The sequence below is a fragment of the Corvus brachyrhynchos genome, unplaced genomic scaffold (genome assembly GCF_000691975.1).
Source record: "Corvus brachyrhynchos isolate BGI_N302 unplaced genomic scaffold, ASM69197v1 scaffold305, whole genome shotgun sequence".
Lineage (NCBI taxonomy): Eukaryota > Metazoa > Chordata > Aves > Passeriformes > Corvidae > Corvus > Corvus brachyrhynchos.
The window spans coordinates 2,595,651-2,612,081 of NW_008239284.1; the positions used below are offsets into that span (position 1 = coordinate 2,595,651).

Consider the following 16,431-nt stretch of genomic DNA (forward strand, 5'->3'; position numbering starts at 1 on the left):
CGGCTCTGCTCGCAGGGAACAGGGACAGGAGGAGAGGGAACGGCCTCAGGCTGGGCCAGGAGAGGCTCAGATTGGGCATCGGGAGGAATTTCTTCACTGAAAGGGTGGTCAGGCCTTGGAAGGGGCTGCTCAGGTAGGTGGTGGAGTCCCCATCCCCGGAGGTGTTCAAGAAACAACTGAATGTGTCACTAGTGCTGTGGTGTGACAAGAGTGTGACTGGTTAAAGGTTGCACTCAGTCTTGGAGGTCTTTTCCAACCTAAATGATTCTGTGACTTCTCTTTCTTTCCAGTGGAATTTCAAGCCAGTGGCTTCTGGAATTTTCCCATTGGTGCTGGGGAGTGCACGTTGAAGGGTGGGGAAGCATCAAGAGCAAATTAATGGGGAGCAGAAATGGGTAAGATCACACAGAAAGAAGGGAATGGCAGCTGCCACCCAAACAAGGAGCCCAATGGCACAGGAAGACAGGGAGCGATGGATAAGGATGCAGTGAAGGTGCTGAGATCCGTCCCATGGGAAGCTGCAGCCTTTGGGAGAGCTTCAGGCGGGAGTGAATGCACAGGGACCTTCCTGATTGCTAGTGGCTGAGGACCACCTTCTCCTCCTGCCTTGGGCCGGGCTCTCCGCATCTCCTGTCCTTCCCTGCCATGCTCAGAAACGCTCAGTGAATGCTCTCCTCCCTGCCAGGAGACAGCACCTGCACAAGTCCATCTCAAACATGACCCCTTCCATTTTGGATGCTTCATCATGGTGGTCATGTTTTCACAGGCCCAAGAGGGTCTGGAATCATGGAGGGCTTCCCAGGAGCAGCTGGACCTGCTGGGAATGGCAGTGGCCCCCAATGCACCGTCCTGCGCTTGCCAACCACTCCCCAGGACCCCAACACTCCTCTGTGCCCTAAGGCAATTTTATCTTTCATTTAAAAGTATCCAAATTGTATTGTTTCCCTGTGAGTCAGCCCATTTAGTTTATGTCCTTCAGTGCCAGAGGGGAAATTTATGAGATGAGAAACTGGCTGGAAACGTTTATTTTCTAGATGACGAGTCATGCCATTAGATATATAGCTTTATGAATCATAGGAACAGCATCTAATTTGCTCTTAAAGGTATAATAGGTCTGATTCCCCACACCCATGCACACACATATATTGGATTGATAGTTCCCCCCTAGGATGGCTAGTTCATTTGTTTTGACACAAGCAAGACTTACAGGACCATAAAGTCCCATCTTACCATAAGCTAAGCCTATTCATAAAAAAAATATTAGGGAAACGAACGATCAGCTAAGCACATTTATCCTACACTCGATTGCATATGGATCTTTCTCCTGTTGTTATTTGTGCTCAGGGGGAGGCCATTTGGCCCCATTTTATAGCTGAGACACTCTGCAACAGAATAGAGAAGAACACTTCCTTTGTCCTCTGTTAGACCTGGCTGATGGAAGGAGAAGCATTAAGTTATTTCTGACCGTGGGTTTTCTGTTGCCATCCCAGGAGAGGATAGGGATAAGACATGAAGGAACCTTTCAGATCAGCATTTGCAGGACTCCGCACACACCACGAGGCTGGTGTTTGCAGATGGGATACTGGGTGCTCATCTGTGAATATCTGGTCTTCTCCATGGCTGACAGTGATACGAAGATCTGGCTCATTGAGTCTAGGATGCACATCTCTGTTTCCGGAAAAATTGAAAAGGAAATACAGGGAGATAAAAAAACAACCACAGGTGAACATGTAGGCTGGACAGAGATGTGCTGTGGATAAAGGAGATGATCTGGAAGCTGGAACTTTGGTTCATTTTGGATTTTGCACTGATTTCCCAGTCCTTGTTTGCTTTTGTGTTCTTCTTAATGCAGAAGGAGAGAAGGAAGAGTGGAAGCAGGCTGAGCCATGCAGCAGACAGGCACCATCCCATGTCCAGGGACACAGCAGAAAAGGGAGACATCCTGTCCCTTCCTGCCTGCAGGATGGAGATGGGGCCTGCACGCCACCCTCAGGCACAGGCAGGGGCCACCGGAGGAGGATGTAGGTTCAAGAAGGGATTTCACAGCCTGAACAGGATGCTACCATGGTGGCAGGGTGGCTGGAGAAAAGGCCTTCCACACCCTTCCAGCAATGCTCAGTGCTGTTCACAGGAGATAAATGCTGCTCCTTAGTCTAGACATCTCTGGAAGGGGGTGGGGGGGAACAAAAAAGGGGAGGAAAGCTAAGGATTTCCCAGGCCAGAGACTCTGTCCAGGATCACGCAGTTCGTGTCCAAAAGGCTGCTCCAGGTTCACAGCAAAGGAGGAAGAAGTTTCCCTCCTGCTGTTGGCAGGGGATCTCCTCCTGTGGTGTTCACACCCTCCCTGCCTCCGGCTGCCTCCCCCCCAGGAGCAGCATCACCAGCACTTCATCCTGGCAAGGGACATCAATGGTCTGCTGGAAAGGTCAGGGTGCTGGACGGGACCCAGGGTGGGCAGCATCCTGGTGTCTGTTATTTATGGGATCCGAGGGAGCGGCAGAGGACACTGTAAGAGCTGGCAGCAGGGGAAATCAAAGCCCTCTGCGCTGCAGCGAGCCCCGTCCCGGGGAGCCGGCTCCGCTTTCACACCTCGGCACAAAGCTCCCCGTTACAGCCCGAGCCAGGCGCGACAATGCGGCCATTCTTCCCCTGGAAACACGAGCTGGACGTGGGCTGGAGCTGCTGCACGATGCTCCAGGGCCAGAGGAGGAGGACAAGGGCCAATTAGCAGGTATTAAAACAAAGCAACAACAAATACAAAGAAACACACCCCAGACCAAACCAAAATCTCATCTCAGCCACAAAAACGCTGTCCCCGTTGGTTCAGGCTCCCTGTCGGCTTTGGCAGTGGAAGAAGAAATCCCTGGCTCTGGCTCCCCAAGCCTTCAGGGGCTGCTTTGGGGAGGCTGTGTGTGTGCAGGGAGGGCTGTTGTCCTCCAGCAGCTGTGCCATCGGTGCTAGATCAGGGTCAAACTGAGCCCATGGCCTCGGGGACACCTTTCACCCTGGCTAAAAACACCCTGCCAGCCTGGGGAAGCTGAAGGGGACAGCAGTGGCCGTGCTCTGCTCTGGAGGAGATGGCTCCTTGGCAAGGGGTGGGGAGAAAAGACGGGGAATTTTGCTCCAACCTCAGTTGTCATCTGAGCTGGTGACCTCCAGCATGGGAAGAAGCTCTCTCCAAGGGCCCTGCCAGGGTCCCAGCCATGCTCTGGGCTCCTGCTGAGGCCAATGGGACCAGCAGCACAGGGACGTGCCCCCCAGCAAGCCCCCACACCATGGGGTGGGCCATGTGTGCCATGAGGAGGAGGCCATGGCTGCAGCAAATGCTGAGATTACTCAATTTTCAAATCAAAGCAAGGTCCTAGGGTTCTTCTAAAAATCCAGGCTCCACATTCATTTGTCTCCTTAAATACACACAGCAGGAGTTTGAGTCCATTTCCCAGTAGGACTGAGACTGATCTCTCCTGCCTCCCTTCTCCACACCCCCCTCACCACGCCACCCTCTAAGCACTTCTGCAGCTGGCTGAACTGCTCCACAGAAGCTTGTTTCAGGGTTTTTTGGGGGAAAACTGAACAGACCACGAGCAGGAGGGACCACACTGCCCAACACGCCTTCCCTTTTCTCCCCTCCACGGGCCAGCCTGCCCTGTGGCTCCGGACATGCGCACCTGCATCCCTGTCGCAGATGCTCCTGGGAGGGGATGGGGGAAGCTGGGCATTCCCTGCCTTCCTGCAAGGGACAAGATGGTTTGCAGATCCTGCAGATCATACAGGCCTGTGCTCTCACTCTCAGCCTGTGCCTCTGGGTGAAGTCCAGAGCTGTGCTGGGCAGTGAAAAAGATGTTCCCCATCCCATGGGGAGAGGGAAGGCACAAGTACGTTTAAGGTGGAAGAAGAAAGTCACCTGAGGGACTCTAATTGGGGTGAGGAGCAGCTCTTCTCTTCTCTGACTCCAGGATATTCCCTAGAGACAAAGCACCTGGGGTCACCACATCTCTCTTCTCTCCCACCACATGCATCCAGCCCTCGAGGTGTTGCCAGCAGAAGACCCCACCACAGATAGAAGCTGTTTGCTGTTGGGCCTGGCCAGCCACTGACACTGGCAAAGGTTTCCTCCACAGCCCTGCAGTGGAGAATCTCCTCCAGCTTCATATGGAGGGACCACTGTGGTATCTACCCTGCTGCAAAGCACAAAGGAAGGAGAAGAGAGATGTTGGCATCGATAAAAACTGATGCAGGATCCAGAGAGATCCAGAGAAGTCCCTGGAAGGTGACAGACAAGGTCACAGCTTTTCTGTCTCTTTACACCTTTAGAACTCCCAGTGTGAACATTCCAACTGAGGAGCACTGGAGCTACAACAGCAGTGGTCCTATAAAATACTTGGATTAGTTGGATCTCACCAGGTGACTGGGACTGGTGCAGAGGGGACTCCAGCACTGCCTCTGCTCCAGCAAGCAGTCCTTCCTGTAAAACCTGCCACCCACAGCCACACCAGCTGTGACAGCTATGGAAAAGACGTTCTACAAAGCCCTTCAAAAACTGCTTGGACCTCCAAACACACCTCCTTCACCCTGGCAAGCTCCAGCACTGCCACAGTCCCCAGACAAGCTGCAGTGACCTGTGACTGTGCAAGTTCTCTGGCCAACACTATTAAACCCCAGGGGGAAACAAAGAAACTCCTAGCAGGAGCTCAATCCATAGCTCTCATCGCATACAAGAAGGAAAAGAGGGGCCTGATACTTTTCCTGATACTGAGATTGTTTCTCCCCACTGCTGGGAGCTGGAGCTGTGCTGGAGCTGGGCTGGGAGGACAGAACACACACAGCTGAGAGCTTCCTTGAGGACATTTCCTCTGGACAAATGCTCCCTGGACAGCAAAAGGCAAAACTCCTGGAGCCCTTTACATTTCAGGCCCTTGCTTCAAAGCAAGAAGAAAACAGCAATTCCCACTGACATGGAAATAAAGAGTTTTCTAACTCATTTCATGTGGGCAAAGTAGTATATTTTCACCTCATCTCCCGCTTGGAAATGGTCAGTTTTAGCTGAAGTGAAACATACACACAAAGAAAAATCACAAATCAGCCCACAGCAGACACCCAGCATGGAAACTGAAACCCCAGCACTTAAGAGTCTGGCAAGGTCATCAGCAACCGAGAACACGGCCTTGGACCAGGCAGTAGCTGTAAATTTTAAAAAGTGCATAACTCACTGCACTAAGGCAGATGAAAGGACTAACCTATTTAAAAAAATACACATCCTGAAGAGGGCAAAATGTCTTTACCTGTGTTGTGCTTCATCTTTGCTGCTCAGCTTATACAGGAAAACTTTCAGCCAAGTTTATAGAAGTCAATATCCACCTTGCTAATGACCACAGCATTATCTTTGTGGACACATATGCAAAGAGAACCGTGTTTACAATTATTGTTTCTTTAACACTACAGGAGAATTGGGATGTGCCTGCAGTTCCTCTAAGGTACTTGCTGTATTGATTGAGGTTCATCTAGATGAAGGGAGAAAAGCAGGCGATGGAGCACTCAGGATTGGAGATGCTGGACTTGGTTCAGCCCAGGCATGTGAAAATCCTCTTTATAGCACAGGAGAACACCACTCTGCAGTGCCTGGGACACCCCGGCCTCCTGTTTGGTGCTGAAAATGGGTATTTCATCATCCAGATGGTACATGAGATGCTCCTGGTGGCACATGCCTTGTGGGAGCCTCTCTCAGTGCACAGAGCATGCTCACAATTTAAACTGGTGGCATTCCGGCTCTCTGCTGGGTCTTGGTGGCAGGCTGATGTCCCCGAGGTGGTGGCAGCTCCTTACCACCCCTAAATCCCTTTCCCTTTCATGGTAACCCTCCCTGCCCACAGGGGAAGGCGAGGGAAAGACGATGTCCCTGCCCCCCATGAGCATCCCTTGTGCTCGAGTTCATGATGCCACAAGAGGCTGGTGACACCTTCTCACACAGGCGGCACCAACCCCACACCAAAGCCTCCCCTCCAGGGCAGGGACACAGCTCCCACGAGCTCCACTGCCCCCAGAGAGGCAAGTACAGCTCTGCTCCAAAAAACCTCCAGTGTGGAGAGCCACGGTTTGTGCCGAGGCGGCAGCAAGTTCCTCAGCAGTGGTGGGTTTCAGCCTTCAGGAACCAGGACTTGTCCCTCCCTGTGGTGCCAAGGACAGCAAGAGAAGGAGAGGGAGAGAATAAAAATCCTGCAGGAGAGAGGCTGGTGGAGAGAAGGGGGAGAAACAAGCTGGGGCAAAGGGGTGGAGGGAGCAGGACAGCCCATCAGAAGTGAGCAAGAAGGGGAAAGGAAAGTGATGGAGCTGATGCAACACAAGGGATTCATACTGAGAGAATGGGAATGACTCGGAAAGAGAAGTAGGGGCAGGGAAGGCAGAAAGCACTCCCTGTGTCCTGCTGCAGCAAGGATGGGGATGGTCTCGGATGGGCTGTAGAGAGGAAGGGGATGAGAGGGCCTGCTGTCAAGAGAAGCCCACAGCCAAAACAATCACACCCAGCTAAGGAGGGGGTGGTCAGAGAAGACAGCGTGACCCCACCTGCTGCCCACCCCAGGACCTTCACTGCGGATGGCACAAAGTCACCTGTCCTGGCATGTGCTGCTCACTGCCAGCTCCCTTAATGCCTGCTCTGGCAGCATCCCCCACCCTGCAGCTGCCCTGTCACCTCTAATCCCAGCCTGGCCCATGGGCAGCTCCCTGGGGTGAGGGGGGAGCAGGCTCAAACACAGCCCTCTCACACAGGGACAGGCTCCCAGGGGATGCCCCTCCAGCCCTGGGTGAGCAGGTGGAAGGTGGAGGAGGAAGAGGAGGAGAGGTGCAGGGAGCACAGCCCCCTGGAAGATTGCTGGGGTGTCTCTGGTTTGGTTGCTTTGTTGGAGTTTTGTTTGTTTGCCGGTTTTCCCAGCGCCTCAGCAGAAAGCACAATGCGGGCCGAGCTCCAGCTGCAGCTGATGGGGCCAGCCCTCGCTGGAGCCAGGGGAGCAGGGAAGGGAGGGAAGGAGGGAGGAAGGGAGGCTGCTGGTGGAAAAGACTACAGCTCCCCAAGACAAGGAGGCACCCCAAGCGAGCCCAGCAGTGTCGACACGACTGGGGGGACAGGTGAGGAGGAGGAGGACAAGGAGGAGGAGGAGAAGGAGGAGGAGCAAGAAGGGGAGAGTTTGCAGCCAGGCCCAGTGAGGCAGGGTGGCATTGCCGCGGACCTGGTGGTGACCAGGGTCCATGGAGATCCTTCAGATCCTGATGGGCTCTTCACTGTTACCCCTCCTCGCTGGCTAACCTACCTCTTGTATCCCAAAAAGAATGTCTTCTTGCAGATTGCTGCTGGGAAGCACATCTTCCTTGCTTGAAGGAAAGCAGCTTTCCCACTGCTCTCTCTGTACCTGTTATGCCTCATCCCAGCACTGCCCTGGGCAGCAGCAGGTCAGCCTCTACACAAGAATTGCCCAGCGGGAAGAGCAGGCGGGGGTGGGGAAAGAATGCAGGAAGAAAACATAGTGGGAGAAAGGAAAAGACCTGGAAAGAGAGGGGAACTGAGAAGTGAAAGTCAGGCATGGTTTCATGCAAGAACCGAGAGGGTTGATAGATGGGAAGGCAGGAACCAGATCAAGAGGTAAGGAGTGACAGTACTGGGAGAAGCATGAGGGCTCTTCTCCCCAGGGACGTGGGAAGGGGATGAAGCATCATTCCTGGTGGTCACACCTCCACGTGCCAGGATCGCTTCCTGACCTGCAGCCCTCTGCGTCCCACCCGCAGCTGCTGCGTGCTGGCTCACTCCAGACATCCTAATCAAGTGCAGGCTCAGTGCTAATAAGTGACTTTAAGCAGGTCTGTCATTTTTGGACTTGAGGTTGGGGTCAGAGGGCTGCGGAGCGCGGTGGGAGTGGCAGCGAACCGAGAAGGTGGGAACTCAATCTCCACAGGATTTACACTGAAGCTCTTGCAGGAGCCCAGCCCCAGGGACGGGTGACCTCCAGCCTGCTTGGTCCCTCCTGGAGTAACAGTGACCTCCTGTGGCTGTGGGACTGTCCCAAGGGGATGGCTCTTCCCTCCCTCTGCACCTTTGCAAAGCCACGCTGGAGCCCTGGAGGGCTTTGGCCACCCCCACACAGGTATGTCCGAGATCTTGGAGCCAGGAGTGAAGGACCGAGCTGATGCTCGGCTCCTGAGACCTCTCCACAGGACACATCCTGCGCACCAGCATGGACACTGGGAGTGACCGTGGCCTTGGCTGCTTACGGCATTGCCTTGACCATGCTGAAGGCAGGAGATGCAGGTCTGAGAGGGCTGTGGCTGGTGGGACCTGCCCGCTCCACCTCTGGCACCATCCCACAGCACTCTGCTCCAAACACCCATGAAAACACCGCCTGGCTCCAGGGAACCTGCAGCGACTGCGGAGGGGATCTGAGAGGGGACTGAGCGAGGTCACTGAGGTGGGGCTGGCCCGTCACAGGCTCACTCACCTCCCTGGTGTCGTTGTCCTGGATCAGAGCGTACAGAGGCACCACCCTGTTGATCTCCAGCAGAACCGGGGTCGGGCTGAGCTGCTCCTTGCCGGGCTGCCGGCACAGATGGCAGGTGGACGGGCAGCGCCCTTTCTCCTCGCAGTGAATCTCCACACCTGAGATGAGGTGGTCATCTGACAGCATCTGTGCTGTCAGCAGGCCTGACAGGTACGTGATGAAGGGCATGGATTTCAGCTCCTTCTTGTTCCCAAGCTCCGTTGTTTCTGGGTTAGGGAGAGGGAAGAAACCAAACAGTATTAAACAAATCTCAGCACAGGCCTCTTCCCAAAGCCAAACTGTGCTGCAGCCAGGAGAAATGCAGCTGCTGAAGGTGTAGGCCAGGTGGGAGCAGGAAAACAGAAAGGTCAAGGAGAAAAGGAGGAAAACAGGGCCTGCAGGTCACTGCTTGGAAGTGTGAGCATTTCCAGACAAGCATGTCTGAACTGACAAAACTGATTGTTGTTCTTCTCTTTTCTAACTCATATTCTTCTTTTTCCTAACTTGCATATCCACTTTCTGTGCTCCAAAATGAGACAAAATCACCTCATTGTATCTTCCCTGCCAAAGAGAAACATCCCCAAAAGGACCAGGCCAAGGAGCTGAGTGCCTTTATCCCCACCCTAACACCAGCCCTCTCTAGTCCTTGTGGTCGTCAGGTCACTCTTGCGGGTGACACATTATCCAGAGCACTGAAATGGATCCAAAGAGGCTTCAAAAAGACTACGTGGAGGGATGGAGGCCCTTGGCAGTGGGGGAAAGCAGGTATGAGAACAAACTCACTGCATGGAGAATAGACAGAGGCACTACCAAAGCCAAACTGCCAACACTGCTTTCAGGAAACATTCAAGCCTTTGAAACCTGCTGGGAAACCTCCTGGTGGTCTTAAGCACAAGGCAATAAACCTGCAGAGCCTTTGCTTTGTTCTGTGTTCATCCAAACACTTGCTAAGGCCAAGGGAAGTGTCACACTTGAGCAAAGCAGACACAACCCCAGTGTCTGTCCTGTACACTTCCACTTAAATTCTTTGTCTGTAGCTGGGTTCATCCAAGAAGGCCCAACTTTTATAACCCGGTGACAGACCTACAGAAGAAAAGGCTTTCTCCATCTTATGGCTGTGGCCTCCAGCAACAAATTCCCAGTCCCGAGAAGGAGCTGAAGAGGAGTGAGGGTTGTCTCAACACGCTTGGCTTGCAGTGACATGCAGCTGATCTGGCAAGGCACAAGCCATTTGGAAATACAAGTAAACAGTATTCATTCATGATTCCCAGAGCCCTTGAGGGTAGGGATAGCCCTTCTCTGCTGTCTGGCTGTCAGGGAACACTTCTGTGCACAGGATCAAAACTGTCACAGGAAGAATGAGCAAATTCCAACCAACCCATGTTTTAGTGCAATAGAAGGGGGACAGTTGCTAAGATAAATTAAAGCAAGGCTGTAGGGAGATGTTTCAACATCTAGGGAGACACTGGTGTACACAAACATGGGAAACAGGAGTTGGAGCTGCTTCTTGGAGAGATTATTTTCTAGAAGATCAGCTCCAAGCAACTTCAAATCTCATAAGGGAAAACCATGAAGCCTTGAAAAATAGAGTGGCAGATAAAGAAGGGATTTATAGGGGGATACCATGAGTCCCTTCTCACTTGTGAATAAGGGTAACATCTTTTACCATCACTACTAAAGTACATGTAGAAGGGAAAGGAGAAAATTACGGTTCTGGGCTGCAAAGCTTCTTCACCAGAGCTGAAACAGCTTTAGAGATTTGCCATGGGAAAGGAAGTTTTGGAGCCGTGCTTTAAGGGAGGACATGAACAAAGGGCTGAAAAGACAGTGGAATCACTTATCTCGTGACTGGCAACAGGATATCAAACCTTCCTTCTGAATTATTGGCTTTATAGCTAAGAATTATAGACCACTATAATCCAACCAGCAGGAGCAAAGCCATTTCAGGAGCAGCAGTGTCCAGGTGGAGCTGCACAGGAGAAAGCCCAGAGTTCTGAAAATGAGGTAAGGTAGAAAACTGAGCAGAACAGCTCCCGTTCCCCAGCAGCCACGGGCTCAGTGACAGATTAACCACGGAGCCGGGTGACTCATGGCAGACCTGTGAGCAGAGCAGACTTCATGGCTGAGGGGGAAGTGGCTGTCTGCAGTTAATCCTCTTTAGAACAGATCCCAGCTGCACTGGGGAAAAGGATTCCTTTGCAGACTGGCAAGGGATCCATGGTGTTCCCTTGTACGAGGGCTCTGGGTTACAGCTCCAAAGGACGAAAATGAAATAGGACGTGGCTCAGCAGAGGAGAACTGGCTTCATTGTCAAATTGCCAGCTCTCATCCAGACAAACACTTGGAAGTCATCAGCACTGGGTAGCAGTTCCTGGTAGCTTTTGTGGAATGGGCTTGGGGTGCTTAAGTACAGCCCTAACAAAATAATCCCTCAGTTTCTGCTATTGGAACCCATGTGGGAGCACCAGCAGCACACCCTGCTTGTGAACCAGCTCCTCCAGAGCCAGAGACAGGCAGTGAGGAGGAGATGCTGCTCCTCATCTGCTTGCTCAGGTGCCTCATCCCTAGAAAGCTGGAGATTACCTGGCTGGACACGGTGCTTCCTTCTCATCCCACCCACATCCCCCACCCACCACTCAGGGCATCTCACAGAGGAGGTTTTCAGATCTGAGAGATATTTTCCCTCTAAAACATATTCCTGTAGCTGCCATTGCAACTGTAGCCTCGGGGGATGGATTGGGGTCCCTCAATTTCCCCCTGCCCTACATCTGACATGGATTTTGGTTATCTCTTCAGCTCCCTGCATGCAAGGAGAGGGCTCAGCAGTGAACTGGAGAAGCCCCGTAACTTCTTGTAGGTTCAGCCTGGCTTTTATTACCTATACAGAACAGGGTAACATCCCAGGGCACTCCTGCAAAGCCTCTGCTTCACTCCTGGGAAAGGGCTTTACAGGTGGCCACTGCCAGGGTGCTTCCAAAGTCCTTTCTGGGAAGAGGAGGAGACTCAGATGCAGCAGTGAGGACACAGGGAACCCTTATCAGCCCCTGAATCTGAACATGCTGTCACTAACACTGCTGGCAACACAGCTGAACCCTGGCAACATCTGTTTGGGAGCAGAGAGCCTCGGGTGCAGTTGGACGCATCATGGAAACTCGTGGGAGTTATTAGTTTGTTTGTCTGAAATATGGATTTAAACAAAAAAGAAAACCCAACACCACCACAAAACAAATAAAATAACAGCCTCACACCAGGCATCAGGCCTTGTGTGAGAAAGGGAGGATGAGCAGCACAGGGTGTGCAGAGGGACCGTTTGCCTGCTGGGGTGCCTGGCTCTGTTTCTGGGCTCCATTGGGATTTTACAATCCCACAGCACGAGGTGAGTGCCTGCACAAAGCGGTCCCTGCTCGGGATGCAGCAGTTGCTGGTGTGGGGAAATGCTTCCAGCACTACCAGCAGCACCTCCTGGTGCCTGGACATGAGGGAGCAGGGTAACAACACCACCACTATGACAAAAACAACAGTACAATGCCTAATTGCTTTGTACTGGAGTGCTGTCCTGCCTTGAGAGCTCCCAGGAGAAGATGGGTTTCCTACTGGACCAGCATTTCATACAGCACCCCTTCCAAAAGATTCCCAAGTCATCCCAAAACTGGGAATCACTCCACTTGCCACAAGAATGCAGCCATATCGGGGTAGGATGTGATATCTCCTGAGGAGCAGAAATGCTTGGAACAAGGAGAGGAGAAGGTTCTCCAGAGGGCACAGCAGGAACAGACCCAGGTAGGGATTCCTACAGGCTCACCAGGTTAACCCCACCAAAACCAACAGGCTGCTCAGCAGAGCGTGATTTAGGTCCTGGGATTTGCATTTTGTGCACAGAAGAGGGAATTCTGGTCCTCCTTCCCTGTACACCACCCTTCAGTGGACACACCTAGTGCCACCACACACAGGACAGTGGGGACTTGTGGCCAGGACACATCTGCTGACACAGGCTGCCCGTTTATCACCTGGTGGAATAATACCCTTTTTGCTGGCAAATCCATCCAGAGGGAGTTAGGAAGGAAATCAATGGATGTGTCTGCCTGGGAATTTCTCCTGCACTGAGACATTGTCAGTGCAGTAGCCACCAGGTCTCTGTGAAGAGCTTGGACAGATTTAATGCTGCCCACTGTTAGTGATGGGCAAACCCTGCTGGGGCTGTGAGGAAGGCGTGGGTAGCATCCAGGGGAGTCAGTCTGGCACATCCATCCATGTGTGCAGGAAGGATAGGACAGGACAAGAGGGAATGGCTGGCAGAGAGTAGGGTCAGATGGGACATTAGGAAGAAATTCTTCCCTGTGAGGGTGGGGAGGCGCTGGCACAGGGTGCCCAGAGAAGCTGTGGCTGCCCCTGGATCCCTGGCAGTGCCCAAGGCCAGGTGGGACAGGGCTTGGAGCAGCCTGAGATGGTGAAAGCTGTCCCTGCCCATGGCAGGGGCTGGAACGAGATGATCTTTAAGGTCATTTCCAACTCAAACCATGCTATGACTTGTCCCCAGGTGTGAGCAACTGAGGGGACACTATCAGCTAGGTTTTTTCATCCCACTATGACAGTGTAAAGAGACTTGAAGAATATTTATTGCAACTTTAAAACACCAAAGAAGACTAAGGAAGCTTTGATATAGATATGAATAAAGCCCTTCAGTTTCTGTGTAACTGTGATAATGACAGTGATTGCATTTGCAGGTGAGCCAGCCCACACATGACTGTGTTATCCAACAAATGCAATTATAAAGGAAAACAAGAACATTGCCTAGGAAAATATTGCATGCAAAAATCACAGCAGTTTGATCTTCAGTACATGTCTCCCCAGCCATCAGGTACTCCACAGGACACAGATAAGTAATCTAAAGGTTTATGTCTTACCAGCAGGCGGCCACGCGCGCCTCGAGGACGGGAGGGAGCGCGGCAGCGAGGATGTGTAACATCCCCTGGGTGCCAGGGCTTGATAAACTCCCGAGCGCGAGGCTCCGTGAGCCCTTTTAATCTCCTGTTTGTAGCATGTGAAGGGGCTGGAAGGGACCTTACAGATCATCCCATTCCAACCCCCTGCCACGGGCAGGGGTGTCTCCCATCAGACCCATTAGGTTGCTCCAAGCCCCATCCAACCTTGCTTTGAACATGTCCAGGGATGGAGCAGCCACAGCCTCCCTGGGCAACCTGTGCCAGTGCCTCACACCCTCACAGTAAAAAATCTATTCTCAATGTCTAATCTAAATTTCCCCAGTTTCAATCTGTACTCATTACTCCTTGTCCTGTCATCACAGCTCCTGGAGAAGAGTCCCTTTATGTCCACAGTGCCACTGCCCCTCTTCACACCCCCCTCTCCCTGATGACGTTGTGCCCGCTGCTCCCAGCTGATTAACCAAACAATTAAACACAACCCTGACATCCAACATCAAGGTGTGACCAGAGAGCTGCACCACAGCACTCGTGACTGACTGGCGGCACGTGTGATCTCTGGCTTGCCACAGCCCCTCTGCCCTGGGCATGATCCCAAAGGTACCAGCAGGCAGAATCTGGAGGCAGATCACCTCTGCTGCCCGCAGGTTGGACAGGCAGGATCTCACCTCAGCTTCAGATGAGGTATTTACACACTTGCAAGCCTGAGGTATTAAGAACAAAAGAGTTCTTAGAGACCTCTGATAACGCTCTATAAAAGGGGACTCTGAAGATACTCCCTGTGACTTTGCTTTGTCAAAGGAAGTGGCTCTGCAGACCCTGCACAGCCCCCAGTGTCCCCCCCAGTGCCTGCACTGGGTCCCACAAAGAGCACCCAGAGCCCTTCCCTGTTCATCCAACCCCTGGCAGCATCTCAGTGCTCACTCCCCTGCCTCCAGAACACTTTGGCCCCACAAGGGTGGCTCCACAACCCCCCAGATCACACCCACCTCCCATGGCAGCTGGCTCCCTCTCTGCTCCAACACCCCCACACCCCCCTTTCCCATGGGATGGCTGAGATCTTCCCAACCCTGCCAGCTGGATGCCTCACTACCAGCATGGGGCAGCTCCTTGGGACACGCCACCTTGCCCATGGGTCAGGGTGAGCGGGGTCCCAGGCTGGACAACCTCTCCATCCTTCCTTGTCATGTAGGGTCCCCATACTCACACATGATGGATAACATCATCAGCTTGTCATTGTCACCTCTAATTAAATCCAGAGAGTCCTTTGTTTTCTCCCCAGGATGCACTGGAAGATTATTTCCTATTTCTACCATTGTTTTTTCCTCACCCTGTTCATTTTCAGGTGTGGGTGGCTTCGCAAGATCTGCCAGGCCACCCTGGTTTCAATGTTTACAAGCATTTTTCTTCCCCATATATCAGGGACTGAAAGAGCATTTCCCTGGAAAGGCCAGGAACTGGGAGTGAACCCTGTGTCCCCTTCCTGGGCACAGCAAGGCCCCCAGGGACCCAGTGGGGCTCCAAACAGCGGACTGTAACTCTCACTCGTTCTGTTTTGCAACCCTGGTGAGGCTTTGCGTCTGCTCTCGCTGCCTGTGAGTGCATCCACTGCCCACACTGCTGATCCCTGCTGCTCCTGGGATGCAGATCCCTTCCAAATGAACGATTCTTTTCTAAACAAAGTGGGAAAAGCACCAAGAGCAGAAGGCGGCAAGACTTGCTGCATTATGCAAGTGCTTCCTTCAGCGCAGGTTGGTGGCGGCTGGGGCAGGTGAGCAGTGGAAAAGCGCTGCAGGCAGAGAGGCCACACGGAGGGATTTCGGGAAATGGTTAAACCGGGGACTTGCCTCTTCCCCAGGCAGTGAATTCCTTCGAGCCTGAGCCTCCAGACCTCCAGCTGCACGTCAGCCCTGGGCTGACCATGAGATGCTGCCCGGATGCTGCCCGTGGCACTGGAGCCGTGGCACCGCTGGTGTGTGAAGGACACGGTTCCCTTGGCTTCTCCCTGCTCCCAGAGCAAGCCCCAAGCCCTGACATTCCCCAGTCTGCTGTGCAGCCCCACGGGGTCACAGGAGAAGGGGTCTCTCTGCCGTCTCCCAAGCAGGTTCATGACTTCCAAAAATGGGGCTGGAATGGGGTCAGTGCTCCTCATGGTGTTACTGGCTTCAGGAAACACTGGGCAAAGCCCAGCCATAGTCCAGTGGCCAAATCCAAGCCTCTGGCTACTACTGCCAGCCTGCAGTGTCTGCTCACAGCTGCAGCTGTACCCCAAAATAGTCCTTTTTGTCCTGGAGACCACAGGCTGCTCCAATGCAGAGCATGAAATGAGGAACACACGTTTTCAATAGGTGATGCAAAACCCATCAAATGCTCAGGAACCTGCTGGAAAGGAAAGGAAAGGAAAGGAAAGGAAAGGAAAGGAAAGGAAAGGAAAGGAAAGGAAAGGAAAGGAAAGGAAAGGAAAGGAAAGGAAAGGAAAGGAAAGGAAAGGAAAGGAAAGGAAAGGAAAGGAAAGGAAAGGAAAGGAAAGGAAAGGAAAGGAAAGGAAAGGAAAGGAAAGGAAAGGAAAGGAAAGGAAAGGAAAGGAAAGGAAAGGAAAGGAAAGGAAAGGAAAGGAAAGGAAAGGAAAGGAAAGGAAAGGAAAGGAAAGGAAAGGAAAGGAAAGGAAAGGAAAGGAAAGGAAAGGAAAGGAAAGGAAAGGAAAGGAAAGGAAAGGAAAGGAAAGGAAAGACGAGAAGGGAATGCAAGACAAGGCAAGGGAAATGAAAGAGGAAAGGAAAGGAAAAGAGTAGAGAAAGGAGAAGGGAAGGGAAAAGGGAAGATGAAAGAGAATGGGAAAGGGCTGCTCCCACAGCAGCACTGCCTGGTCAGGGAAAGGGGCAGTGAACAACCCGCGCGTGCCGAAATTACATCTACAACCCGATTAAAAAGGGAAAAAAAAAACAAAAACCGAACAAACAAAACGCAAA

General features: G+C 52.6%; 1 protein-coding gene across 1 annotated transcript in view; it reads right to left on the minus strand.

Moving 5' to 3' along the window:
- The window catches only part of ASTN2 (astrotactin 2), a 276,878-nt gene that overhangs the window by 88,133 nt on the left and 172,314 nt on the right, over nucleotides 1-16,431 (minus strand). The window contains exon 18 of the mRNA XM_017740292.1: nucleotides 8,484-8,749. Coding sequence (XP_017595781.1) covers nucleotides 8,484-8,749 — 266 coding nt within the window. The remainder of the gene's footprint in view (nucleotides 1-8,483; nucleotides 8,750-16,431) is intronic.